We start from the raw sequence: 13,229 nt of genomic DNA on the forward strand, positions 1-13,229 counted from the left end.
TACAGTGCCGATCCGACGGCGACTTCTAACGGGACCGGTCCTTACTCAACCGACGTCATGAACCATGCCGGCGCCGGGAGTCATGACGACACCTCTTATGAGACTTCGAAGAAGATCTTCGATGATTATGTTTCTCCTTCTTCTTCTTCGACTTCGCCAAGAATAACTTAGCTTCCCGCTCTTTGAGTGCTTTGGGGTTCATCCGCTGACATGAACCACACTCCTCGACATCATGATCGAAACTGAGACACCACAAGCAATTATTATGTGGATCCGTAACCGACATACGGCCACCACACTCCCTGCAGGGTTTAAACCCAGATTTTCGTGGCTGAGACATTATTAACTAAGTATCACCTCACAGAGATACAGTTGCTCCCTGGAGCCTCGAAGAAATAACCGTCACTCGAAGGCACGGAAAAAAGGGAACTGACGTCAGCACACCGGCGAGGACCTCTTACTGCCTGGATGACGTCAGATGGCGTAGCGTGGGAGTCGGGCAATTGTGGCGTCGACGTGCAGAGCTAGAAGAAAATTTCCGTCGGATGCTGGCATATGGGGGAAAATTCATTATGTGAGTAATCCACAGGTAGTTGTATCCATCAGAAACAATTTCATTCATGCTAGCCGCACTAGCGGCGGGCCCCCCAGAGGACCTACCACGTGTGGCACTTCCATGGGAGCTACGGAATTTTCACTACCTTAGCTTACAGATCACACATGACCCTCACCTCCAATACAAACTGAATATGGGCAGAGTGGTAGCAGGATTGCATTGCTCGATCCGTTTCTGGATAACCCTGCCATTGTCTGTAATGGGCAGAGTAGCACTGAGTAAGATCGTTTTTTTGCTGCGCTGCCTCAACGTCATGCAAAATTCATCCTGCACTTTGTCTTTATCAGTGTTTGAACAGCTAGATGAGCTATTTGTGAAGTTAGTATAAGCAGAAAAAAGATGCAGAGCCCTTCTTGAAATCCTAAAATTAGACATAGCAAGGGGGGTCTAGGGCTACCTGATCTTCAGTTACTTTTTTATGCAAGGCGACTGCAATATGCTGCAATGTAGTGCGATGATAACCCAAACTGGGAGAAGGCTGTTATCTGGCTCCATAGGGGAATACCAGCTGCCGCAGCTCTTAGTGAACAGGAGCGGCTGTCCTGCACAGGCGCTGCTGATAGTTAACCAGGTAGCTTGAGTTTGGGAGAGGGTGGAGCGCAGAGTTCTCAGACATGCTCCGTATGCCAAATTCTTCCTGCTTGGGTGGTTGCTCCTATTCCGAGACTCAAAGAGGTAATGGATTTTCCCCCATGGACAGTAGGTGCCTACAGTAATGCAGGCGATTTGTATCTAAATGGTACATTCTTGTTACCAGTTGAAGTCGAGCTCCACTATCAGATTAGTCAGAGGTGTCAATTTTTACAATATCAGAGTTTGTCCCACACAGTTCAAGGGGTATGGCACTCCTACGCACACGAACCGGAGCAACCCTCATTAATGCTGCTGATCCTCGACCCGGGCAGTTATCAGGGAATTATCTCCCGCTTCAATAAGGCGCTAGAAAGAGATCAACAAAGAAACCTTACTTGCAGCACGGCAGCATGGGATAATGTAGTTGAGACCCCCCTCAAGGATGGAGAATGGCTCAGGATCCTATCGCAGGTACAAGAGGTAGCCAGTAATGCCTGTTTCAAGTTAGTGCAATTTTACTTTATACACAGAGCTTACTTAACCCCATAACGCCTACACAGAGCATATTTGTCGTGCTCAGCTGCTTGTGCTAGGTGCGGAAATACCCCAGCAGACTTTAGCTAAGTGGCCTGGACTGTCCCCTGGTTGGGCAATTCTGGGAAGAATTGCGGACGAAAGTCTGTAGGGTAACGGCACATAGTGTGGCGCTTTCGGTCTGCCACTGTATCTTGAGCCCATTACCGATACTCAAGCAGGGAAAAAATATGAGATATAAGTTTGCACAGCTGGGGTTGGTGCTTTAGCATCAGAGGTTAGCCATACACTGGGCAAGAGGCCTAGGTTGACTAGGTGAAGGGCGGACTACCTGGAATGGGCAGTGGCTGAAGAGAGTAGACTGCATAGAGTACACAGGGATGACAATGTGGAGCATGATATGGAGGAGTGTAGTGGTATGTTGCAAGCACTGGCTGGCAGAGAGCCCTGTACGTGCTGAACAATGCCCCTGGTCCAGCAGGAGATGCAACAGGTGGCCTAGATATCCAGCACACTCATGGCACGTCTCACTAGAGCTCAAACTTAATGTCGGAATGGTGTCCTCTTACCGAAATTCACATGACACCAGGCTTTCATTTTTTACAGTTTAAAGTTGGTATTCAGGTCTACTGACTGGATGTCGTTATTCCTATTAAAATATGTGAAAGAATGATTGTAGAATGCTTGGTGTGGCCCTGGCTGGGATTGTCTCTCTCCTCCGACTTATTCACCTGTGCACTTCTGTTGAGGTATGTCTAACACACAAATGTTATGTGTTTTATCTTGTGTTAGAAAGCCAATACAAATATTTTTTTTTTAAAGTTATACAATGTCTAATATTTCACAGCTTAGAAAAGCAGTATTAAGGACATCAATTAAGATCCCATTGTAACGTGTTTGTGTTTTATTTATTGAATAAACAAATACTTTGAAATGTTTCCTATTACTTCATCTCTGATGCAGTTTCTTCGATTTCCACAAAACCTTGAACAACACTATAAATTATCCAGGTAACGTTCTTACCTTGTCTCTACGAGGTATGCAGTATACGTTTCTTGCATATTCATGGCATTTCTTCCAGTTCGTTTTTCTGCTTCTGAAACGCTGATCTCAATTTTTTTCAGTAAACAATTATCTTCTGTCATCTTGGCAAAAACAGAAAAATAGACAGTTATATAATTAAGAAACATTATTGTGTATTTGATAAGCTAGTACAAGTCATTTTGTGCAGCGTTTTGTGTTGTACTGGACTGAAGCTACTTCAGAAAAATACACCGATGAAAATGAGAAAGAACTTTAAACTACTTTAAAAACGAGTTCTTTTTTTTTAGCAAATACTTTGCCAACAGCAACCAACCTTCATGTAAACTTTCACGGTTTTTGTGCTCTAATGGAGGGTAGAAATGCCAAAAATGTGTTAATGTCTCTTAGATGTTAGTGTGCCTTCTTGCTGTATGATCTATTTCTCCATTTCATGAATTACAACAGTTAAGAAATAAATCTCCTCACAAACCAAGCCACGTATACAATGTAATAGGAGGGAATTAAAGTAGCCAGGTAAAGTTACCTAAATAGAAGTAAACTATAAGAAACTGTTGGTCAAAAGTAGGTAATCCCAACTGATAATTGAGTTAAATAAAACAAGGTGGAAGACCACATACAAAGACAGCAGAAGCATAACAAGGCCTCAGCCAGCAGAATTTCGTGGATAAAGATTTTGTCTGGTGGGCTGGGAACAAATATTTGCCTGAAACTGCCCAATGCTCTATTCCAGCTTTGCATGTATGTGGTAAGGTGGCTGCATCAAGTAGTGCAGAAAGACCAAGGTTCTAGAGAGAAGTTGCTTACATGAGTGTGTGTACAGCAGCAGTACATGAAACAGTGCCCTGGTGACAGTTTGACAGTACCTTTAAGCATGAAGTTGTACAGTTGCCATGCTACCTAAAGTAATGGAAGGTACGCCAGGATTTCCTGGTTTAGTACACCGATCCACTGAGTAGGGATCAAGCAGGAGTGAGTCTGTTCAGGAGCTGCTTGGAAATCTCAACATGCACTGCATTGCTGTGGCTAAGCCTGCTTGTGATAAGCGCTTGCATGACGGTTTGTCTTGTGTCCTGTGGAAGTCACCTGAAGACAATTCATAGCATCTGCACTATGTGGAAGCAGGCAGAGTTCACTGCATTGCCTTGTGTTGTCATGTTGAGCTTGTCATCTAGGATGATTCCCGGACTTCTAGCATGGTCGGCAGGTATTGGTCCTAGTTCTGTTAACCACCAGATGACAAGCAGCTGGTTCTTATCCATTTTGCTATCACTGTCATGAGGTTTGTGAAGTTGGTTCTGGTAGGTGTCTCATCTGTGAGGGAGAGCATGAGTTGAGTGTTGTCTGCATAGGAGATAATGATGATATCTTGAGAAATTATGATGTTGACAAGCAGAGCCAAGTATAATTTGAACATGGTAGAGCTGCAGGATGATCACCTGGGGACTCCACATATTAGCTAGTTAGAGCTAGTCGTGACAAGGTAACTCAAACCCATGAGGAACCACGCTCCACAGGCTCTATTCGAGGATCAGACACTGAAGACCGATAATTCTGTTCCCTTTTCTCTTAAAGGGTGCCTCACGGAACAAGAGTAGGCCTTCGTTCACTGATTACAATGAACACAGTGAGACATATCGCAGGTTTCTTTTCTAGCTAAGTTAGCATCAGTCTATGCAAAACTTTAACTAAGCAGCACAATTTAAAAAGTCTTGCTTGGAATAATAGCCGATCAATGTAGGATAAAATTGATCACACATCAAATTTGCAGATGCCTATCGTTTTCCACTTGCATTATGCACTTTCTGGAGGAGAATAATTTGCTTAGTAGGAAGACATGTAAACTGTGAATTGGCATACAATACACATAGTTGATGATTGATGTACTGTGGATTGACTGCTTGAATTATGCAATATTTATTCACCTGTTAACACTGCAATTTTTCTCTTTGCATTTGTGAATAAAAGCCACATTTTCTTTTTCTTTTTTATCCCAGCTGTTTGCTGGATCTCAATTGCACTTTTTGAACTTTTTATATTGAATTGTCTTGGTATTTAAGGTAAAGGCAGAGGTAAAGCAACAGAGCTCTACACATAACAGCAAGTACAACATATTTAAATAATTAGGAGAGTACAATTCAAGACCATATACAAAGTACGGAGGGAAAGCCCATGTTGATGGATTTTGGGGAACTGAAACTTTATGAGCCCTTACTAAGGAATGACACTGAGGATTGGAGGGTTCAAGCTATATTCGTGAGTCAATGACAGGTATAGATCGACGGTGTATAGGGTGCGTAAGACAGGTTCCTGATCTTCTCTGCTTTTTATTTATTGATTTAAAGCCCAGGCAGGTCTGCTCAGTTCCATTACATTTTTCAGTCAGGTATACTGCTGCAGCACAGTTTGAAAAGCCTGGAGCGGTTGCAACTGCTAGTGCTTATCTGGGAAACTGAGGGTACGTTTTTCAGACACTTTGGGACTCTGAATTATGGCAAGTGTGGAGTCGAAGACACAGCAAGAAAAGCATTCCACCATCCAGTTGCGAGGGAACCAAAACTGGGACAGCAGTTAAGAGGTCTGAGTCAGGGTGGCCGTTCTTTACTTTGTACAGCCATGATGACTGGTATCTTGTTGACAGAGTTACCCTGAGGAGGAGAGACTGGTGCTACAAGCCAATGTGAGTGCTTTGTCATTCCTGCAGAGCAGAAGGGTGTATCAGCCAATCTTAACAGAGCCATTCTTGGGTCCCAGCTAGGGCTGGTGATGCCTGAAACTAAAAACTATTTGGTTACTTTATCTTTAGCTTTGACAGTAATGTGCTCTTTCTGTCTACATCATCTTTGGGTCCTCACACTATGTTAGTAGGGACTCCAAAATAATAACTCCCAAGATTAAATGCCCATTTAGCTTTCTCATGACTAGAACTTTTGTTTTACAGTTAGAAGAAGTTTTGTTGTATAGGCCTTGTTTGTAACATCATTGCAGTAGGCCTGCTAGCCCTAAACACACCTTCTAGGGGCTCACAATATGGTTGCATAACCATGTTTCGTACAAACTATATTTTTGTTATGGTGCCCTCTAGGAACTGTTTTGAGCATTACAGTCTAACGCCAAAAGTTTATTTCTGATAAAGGTTTAAATGATAATTGTATATGTTTTCATAATCTCTCCTTATTACATTTATGACAATAATGCATGCCAAATTAACATCCTTATTAAACTATGACTGTTTGAACACTCTTGATATGTTTGGGTGACTCATCTAGCTTATTTCTACTCTATGGCTGTCTTGTGTCTTTTTGGGGGAAATTTTGTTAGCCAGCCAGCAACTCTGATGGTGGGGTGGTGAAAGCGGTATTCTATTAGGATTAGCATGGCAGACTTAAAATAGGATGCTAAATGGCAACACTTTCATTTTTGGTTTCAGATAGATTAAGATGGTAAATGGGAGTGCTTTAGTTATATACAGGGCCACTTGAATTATTTGACAGGAAAAGATGAAATCATGAGGCAGGGTTGACCAAGTTATGTCGCAAGAAAAGTCCAGTTATGAATTTACAATGCCCATAGCTCTAACACATGCAAATGAGAGACCTATTGCATGGCAAATGCTTGTCTAGTTTGTCTGGGAAGGTTCCTTGAGTACAAGACTCACTGATTATGTTAAAGAAGGGCAGGAGTGCTTATTGGGATCTTACAAATGATGAAGGCAGAATAGTCTTTAGGTGTGATGGATTTGGAACCTGCCATGATGTTGGTGAGCTCTGAAACAAAGGGTTTGGAACATGCTCCTCTTGCGCAATTAATCTTGAGCTCAAAGATGACCTACAGACAATCCCCTTGTCACCATCCCACTACAATTTACTCCCAGACTACCTGCCACCCAAATCAGTTGTTATCTAAGATTAATAATCTAGAAATGTCACACCTGAAAGCATGCACATTTTTTCAGTTGATGGGGGGAATAAAAACACAGAACACCCTTATTTTCAGCCGAAGTATTATAAGTCTAAAGAGTGATGTAGAGATTCCTAATGTAGAGATTCCTAATGTAGCGAATCCTAATGTAGAGCTCTCAATTCAGTGGGGAAATAAATACCCCGTGATTAACCACTGAGCCCAATCAAACACACTGCTGCACTTTCAACATTCCCAAGCTGAAAAAGACAGTCAAATACCTCAACTTCCACAAAACAAATCCCCAAAATCCACCTTCAAACAAAAATGGTGTATAGAATAAAATAGAAATGTCAGAAATCACCTACAAATACCCACCAGGTGTCGAGATCTGTATATCTAAAATGGCTTCCTATTCTGACAGAACGACCCGAGCTTCTACACTCCTCATAAAACTTTTGAACCTTAAAGCTAAGAAAAACAAGTTATGCCTCAATGAAGTACTTTTTAGAGCCCGTTTGAAACATTACTTTTCGCAGACCGCAGTAAAAGAACTGCTAAACCTGATAGACTTCAAAATGAAAGTGACTCATTAGCCAAATTTTGCCCGCTGTACTGTTTAAAGGAAACCTACGGCTACCAAATTCTCAACACTTTTCCTTACCTTTCATTTTCCTAACACATTTACACCACCTGAAGATAGACATCATCTCAACAACTTCAAAAAGCATATATGAAAAATCACTATTCCAAAAAATCCACATTAACAAAATCACCATTTGCCAGCAGTATGTATCTATGGAGTGTTAGATCTTCCAAGGACACAGCAAAAGGTAAATTAGCAGCAAGACAGAGGAAAGTGGATGTAAAACAGTAACTTTAACGACATGTTATATTTACACAGGCACATGACTCTTATGGTTTTGGGGCTGGTCAGTTTTTGCACGATGTGTGTTTTGTGCAGAGGTAAATAAAGGTGAAAAGCATTCACAGAAGCTCCGAAAACAGGAAAACTATGGTTTTACAGTTTAAATTAGCACAGAGAGGGAACCTAGTGGGCAATCCTCACAGGGCTTGTGTGCGAGACAAGGGTGGTAGAGAACAAGATAAGAGAAGGAATAATAGTCCACTGACAGCTCACAGCCGATTAGAGATAGGGTGTAAGTCAAATCCTGCCTTCAGTTTAATTTATTTTTAAAAAGTGTCCAGCAAAAATAGATGTAAGTTACCCTCTATAGGTAAAGGGCATACCTCATGTCACAAAACCCGCGCAAGATAAATTTGGAAAGGTCATTGGCAAGTCTAAGATGTGAGGAAATTAATGCGGATTTCCAGGATGACATTAACCTGTTCCCACATGCAAAAAAATGTAATCGAATTCAATGAGCAAATTGCAGGCATTTTTGCAATAATAAAGGCAACATTTTTTTTGTGTGGTCCTGGAAAGAAAAAAGAAAATGTAAGATGTAAATTTGAAGATCTGGCAGAGTTATTAGAAAAAAAGAAAAATGTAAGACCATTCACTTAATTCATCCATCTGCTCTGTGGGCATACGATTTAATAGAGTGGGAGGCAGCTGAAGAGGCTGAGATCAGAATTATGAGAAATTATTGAAAGGCAAAGCTGAATGGGAAGCTATGGTTAAGGCGATATAGGACCAAATGAACACCAGATACCCACAAAAGTAAATTTATTATCAGATCTCTGACAAACAATGAAGAACACCATTGCTCTGATTGACAGGGTTGAAGAGATTAGTTAAGAACTGCCCGTTTCAGGAATGCCTAACAGGTAGCTTAGGTGCAGAGCATTTGCTAGAGAAAACGTTGCCATTTTGGACACTCCGAGATGAGGAACCAAAAGGGAAAAATAGCAATGTAATGAGAACGGAGGTGAAAGTTACACAATATAACTGCAAATGCTGGTGAGCCATGGTGAAAGTCTGCATACTCATATTCTGTTAGTGCTCACTGCCAAAGTCCTCAGTGCATCTGTTGCTGATTAATGTCAATCTATGTTGATTGCTGTAATATTTAAATTAAAAAAGCACCTCAGTGTTTCAGTTTAGACATACATCAAAAACCCTAAACCAAGTGAAACCCCTCAACCAAACTGTGCACGAAAGTCGCAGTCTTCATGACATTTTATTAAATTCAAGAACAAAAAAGATCCTGAAACAGATTATCTGTCCTGGCATCAATAGAAGCGGACCTTTAAAAAAAAAGTGAGCAGGCAGCTGGAACTGGAGAACCTGTGCTCAAATAATACCATTTTAATTGTCTACTTTCCCGGACATCTGACCCACATCACTTCGAGGACAATTAAAACATTAAAGGTGTAGGCATGCTCTTACATGAAAACTACGCCTGATCAAGCAATTAAATTCACCAGCAATATTCTTTTAGTCAATATTTCCTGTCACCATAGCATTCAGATAAATCTTGATGCTCCTCACTTTTGCTCAAAACGTTCTTAAAATAATGTAGTGCTATTTTGACTAGATGAGGTCACCAAGACATGCAGATTGCAAGAAATGTACAACTCTGCGGCCTAACTAAATGCATCTCAGGCGTTCTCTGCAGTGGATCCTACAACTCACCATTTCTCCAAGCCTTCGGTGGCTGCCTGCCACTTTGCCTCAAAGCACCAAGTATAACAGACAAAATAATTCACAGCTTTGGACGTAAATTCTTTTGAACCAAACTACTAAGATACAGTGATCAAAAGTTTTTCAACAGCCTTGGGAAGAATGTTGTTGTAACGTGAATACAATAACTCAGTGTAACTTGTGTCAATATTTAGTATTCATAGATCTGAGCAATGATAAGTCATTAGATCAATGTGGCGTACTCTAAACTGGAGTTGACTCCAGATAACACTAAGATTTTAATTAACAACCAGCCTGTAAAATCAATATGTGACAAGAAGAGGGAATCACTGACAAGTAAACCCTGTCTTTCCCCAAGACATATTTTTGACCATTCTAGCAATAAATTTCTTAAACAAGACTCAGTCTTACTTGCTCCTCTAAGACGGCCTACTGTAAGTAGCACTTGCCTCTTACAAGAAAAAGAGTCAATGATACCAGAGTTACAATGCTCACTTGGATACTCCATTGCCACCATATTCTCACATAAGTGGTTAATCAGACTGACAGTCTGCAAGTATTACCCGACTTAACTCTAGTCACATTATATGTCCTCCCTATAAATGCCAATGAATACTGAATTAAACGCTTACAGTTCTTTTTGTCAAATAAATTAACTGTGTGCTCAGTACATACTAATATGCTCCTATATACAACCTAGATGATAGGATATCTGCTTGTTGCAGGACTTATTCACCATTAAAAAATGGAGTGCAGACATGGACATATTTCCTTAACACCTGCTGACACAAATCTGACAACAGGGTTTTTGGAGGGTGTGATTGCATAGGATTCAAGAAGTAAGTATATATGGATAACATATGTTATGGATACGCAAAATAAATGATTAATCTACCATTAATAATTACTTGTGGTTTACCAGCGAATTCTTCGCGCAGCCACTTTCTTTGACTTGACACCAATACCACGCTGTGCCGTTTTACTTAACAAGTTTACTGCCCCATGATATTTGATTGTGGTATACAATTATACAGTTTTTTGATACACTACGTTACTTACTTGTTTTCAATGATATACCTTTGGGCACACTATAGCACAGCAAGGACTTAATAGGTCTTATGAGGTTGCTATACCTTTATATTCATTACTTTCGTTTTCCATGTTCGGTTTGTGTTGAGAACCCTTGGTTTGCCTGCCTCTTAATTATGCAGCCCATAGAGTTGGCATCCATATACCTTAACTTAGGACGTTAGGACCTAGTTTACAGCTTCTTTTCATAACCTTTTTTTCATATGATTTTCCTTTTTTCTCTTTCTTTACTGATTAACTGACACTTACCACGACTTGTACAGTGCCAGCTAGTTTTTGATAGCTTTTTCTGTTTCCTTCACATTAGGCTTATCATAGCCCTCGTTGCTATCTGTACTCCATTTCCACAGGAGCTGTACTTCTGCGTCACATCTTCCACACAAACCTTTGGGACTCCCCTACATTTCTCTTCATCTTCATGTGTCCACATAACTGAAGGTATTTGACCTTTTATTTCATGTTATTTTTTGCACTTACCTACCTATGCACTTTCTTTCTTGCATAATTTTAAATCAGAAATACTTTCTTTTTGGGGCATTCTCCTGGCTTATTTATTTTATTACTTTGTAATTATCATTTTTCAGCACAAATAGGGCATGGTGCACCCACTGGGAAGGTTGCCGTCTTTGTGTTCATCAGCATACTATCAGCACTTGGTGCTGGGCCTTTCCCACTCCTTCTCTCTCATTCAGTATGTTCATCACTCTCATACAGTGCACTCTCCTTCAAATATGATTCTCCAGCTTTTGTGCGCATCCCGCCGAGTAGGATAGGATCTAGCGACCTTTCAGATACCTATAATCGCCAGTATGTGATACTTCTTTGTCACACTGGGAACTGGTGGTTGGGCCTTTTCCCCCCTTTCATATATTTTTCTTGATGTTGGTTATCTCTGTGTTCACATTCTATTTCATGCATTGGTATTTATGTTCATCTATTTCACAGCCTTGACAAAATCTTGAAGACGAAACACGTGTCGGCTGTTTTGCTGTTTTGGACTTATATTGTATTTGGTCATCTGACTGGAACTCTGACCACTTGCTCTCACCTGCAATAAATATCCTGTGCCACCTGTTTGCCTGGACTTCGACTCAATTCTTGAATTACCACTTGGATCTACTACACGAATGCTTTACGTTGGGTGTGCCCTGGCCTTTGTGTTCTCATTGTTTAGGTTTCCACTCACTAGTTCCAGTGTGTGATCCCTTGACACCTGAGGTGGCAGGTGTTTGGCTAGCCTGGTACCCATTACTAACATTTGCACAAGAAAAGTACTACTGCTGATGGACATTTGTTAAACCTGTGTTGATGTGCAAGCCCTTCGGCATTCTCCACCTGTTTTCGCTTTCATTACACTCCTATCAACATTAGATGGAAATTGGGAGGTTGGAATATGTTTTGTATACTGTTGCTGGTTGAGAGACTGTTGTCTCGTCACCCTGGGGAACATTAGTTGGGAATGCTTTGAGGTGGGTGTGCCCTATAGATAAGCTGGCTCCTTTCTGTTACAAAAACACAGTGGCTGAGGTGTCAAATATTTACGGTCTACCATCTGGGCATCAGGCCTACAGGGCTGAAAATCTGACTACTGTCTCTCATGAACATGGCTCCAATTTTACAAGAATAGCAGTCCCTAATAAGAAGTGTCCAGGGAATGAATAATGCCACTAAATATATATTCCTCCATGTAGAGGTGAGGGGTTCACGTAGCCTTTTAGAAGCACACTTTACACAAGATGAGGACATTAAACTGAAGAAGATATGGAGAGGCATGGTGTTTGCCAAAAGTTAGTCTGCTTACACTACAGGTGTCCTTACTGAGTAAGACAGGAGTCAAATGTTGTGCCAATTCAACAAATATTTCCCAAGTCTTGATTGAAGGTATGTTGTAAAGGGTAGATGATAAATGCACACAACAATGATCAGACTATTTCCCAAGATATATTGTTACCGGTTATGGCTAGGTCCTCTCAATTACTCATGCTGATTATAACATTTAGGAATGAGAGCATATTCAATTTTTCTCCATACATGCACCATTCCATCTCAAGTCCTACAAGATATTTTGCACTACACACTTACATATCACAATTACGTAGGCTGAAAAGATTTGTAAAACATTTTCAAGCCACTACAATTTGCTATTAGGGGAACTAGGATAACTATAGATCAGATCTTTTCCTCCAGTCATATCCAAACTGCTGCACTGGACACCATCAAGGAAGCAATCTAGGATTACTTCACAGACAATAGTGAGGCTGTCTCTGGTTTATTGGGTAAAACGGGGGGGGGGGGGGATTTAAAGTAGAAAACTAACTAAGGGAGGAAGAGTTGATAGTTAGTCATGATCCTGTTATCAGAGATGAGCTTACGAGAAGAAGAGAACAATACGTTACTTTGATGGATAGTCTGCACGGTGTTGACTATTGGACTATAAAGAAAAAGACACAAAGAACAGATTGTTGCTTAGTTGATCAGTCCCGTTTCTGAGGGTCTCCAATCACCAGGGTACACAATGGTGAGAAGAAAAAAAAATCAACTTACACAAAACAATTAATCAATAAAGTGTTTCAGGACTGTTACTCTGACCTCTATGAAGACACAGTATTTTCCTCAGAGCTGGAAAACTATACAAATCAGGTAGAAGCTTTTGATGCCAGTGGCAAAACCTCAGATGCAGATGCTTGCTGGCTTAGTTTTATGTGATGTAATACGGATGTTCCAGCCCCCAAGATTGTCTGACATATATATGTCTGCTATAGAGAAAGGTGCATTCCCCAGTTCGACAAGGGAGGCCTTGACTGCCTCCAGCCTAAGCCTTGACAAGATCCTTTGGATGAAACATTCTATAGGCTCTTGTTGATGCTA

At 40.9% G+C, this 13,229-nt stretch overlaps 1 protein-coding gene across 2 annotated transcripts in view; it reads right to left on the bottom strand.

The window, feature by feature from the left end:
• Nucleotides 1-13,229, bottom strand: part of SNX4 (sorting nexin 4) — a 454,378-nt gene that overhangs the window by 401,111 nt on the left and 40,038 nt on the right. For both annotated transcript variants that reach the window (XM_069224290.1, XM_069224289.1), the window contains one exon: nucleotides 2,747-2,868. In XM_069224290.1, the coding sequence (XP_069080391.1) occupies nucleotides 2,747-2,868 (122 nt within the window). The remainder of the gene's footprint in view (nucleotides 1-2,746; nucleotides 2,869-13,229) is intronic.

This window comes from Pleurodeles waltl, chromosome 3_1 (assembly GCF_031143425.1).
Source record: "Pleurodeles waltl isolate 20211129_DDA chromosome 3_1, aPleWal1.hap1.20221129, whole genome shotgun sequence".
Classification (NCBI taxonomy): Eukaryota; Metazoa; Chordata; class Amphibia; order Caudata; family Salamandridae; genus Pleurodeles; species Pleurodeles waltl.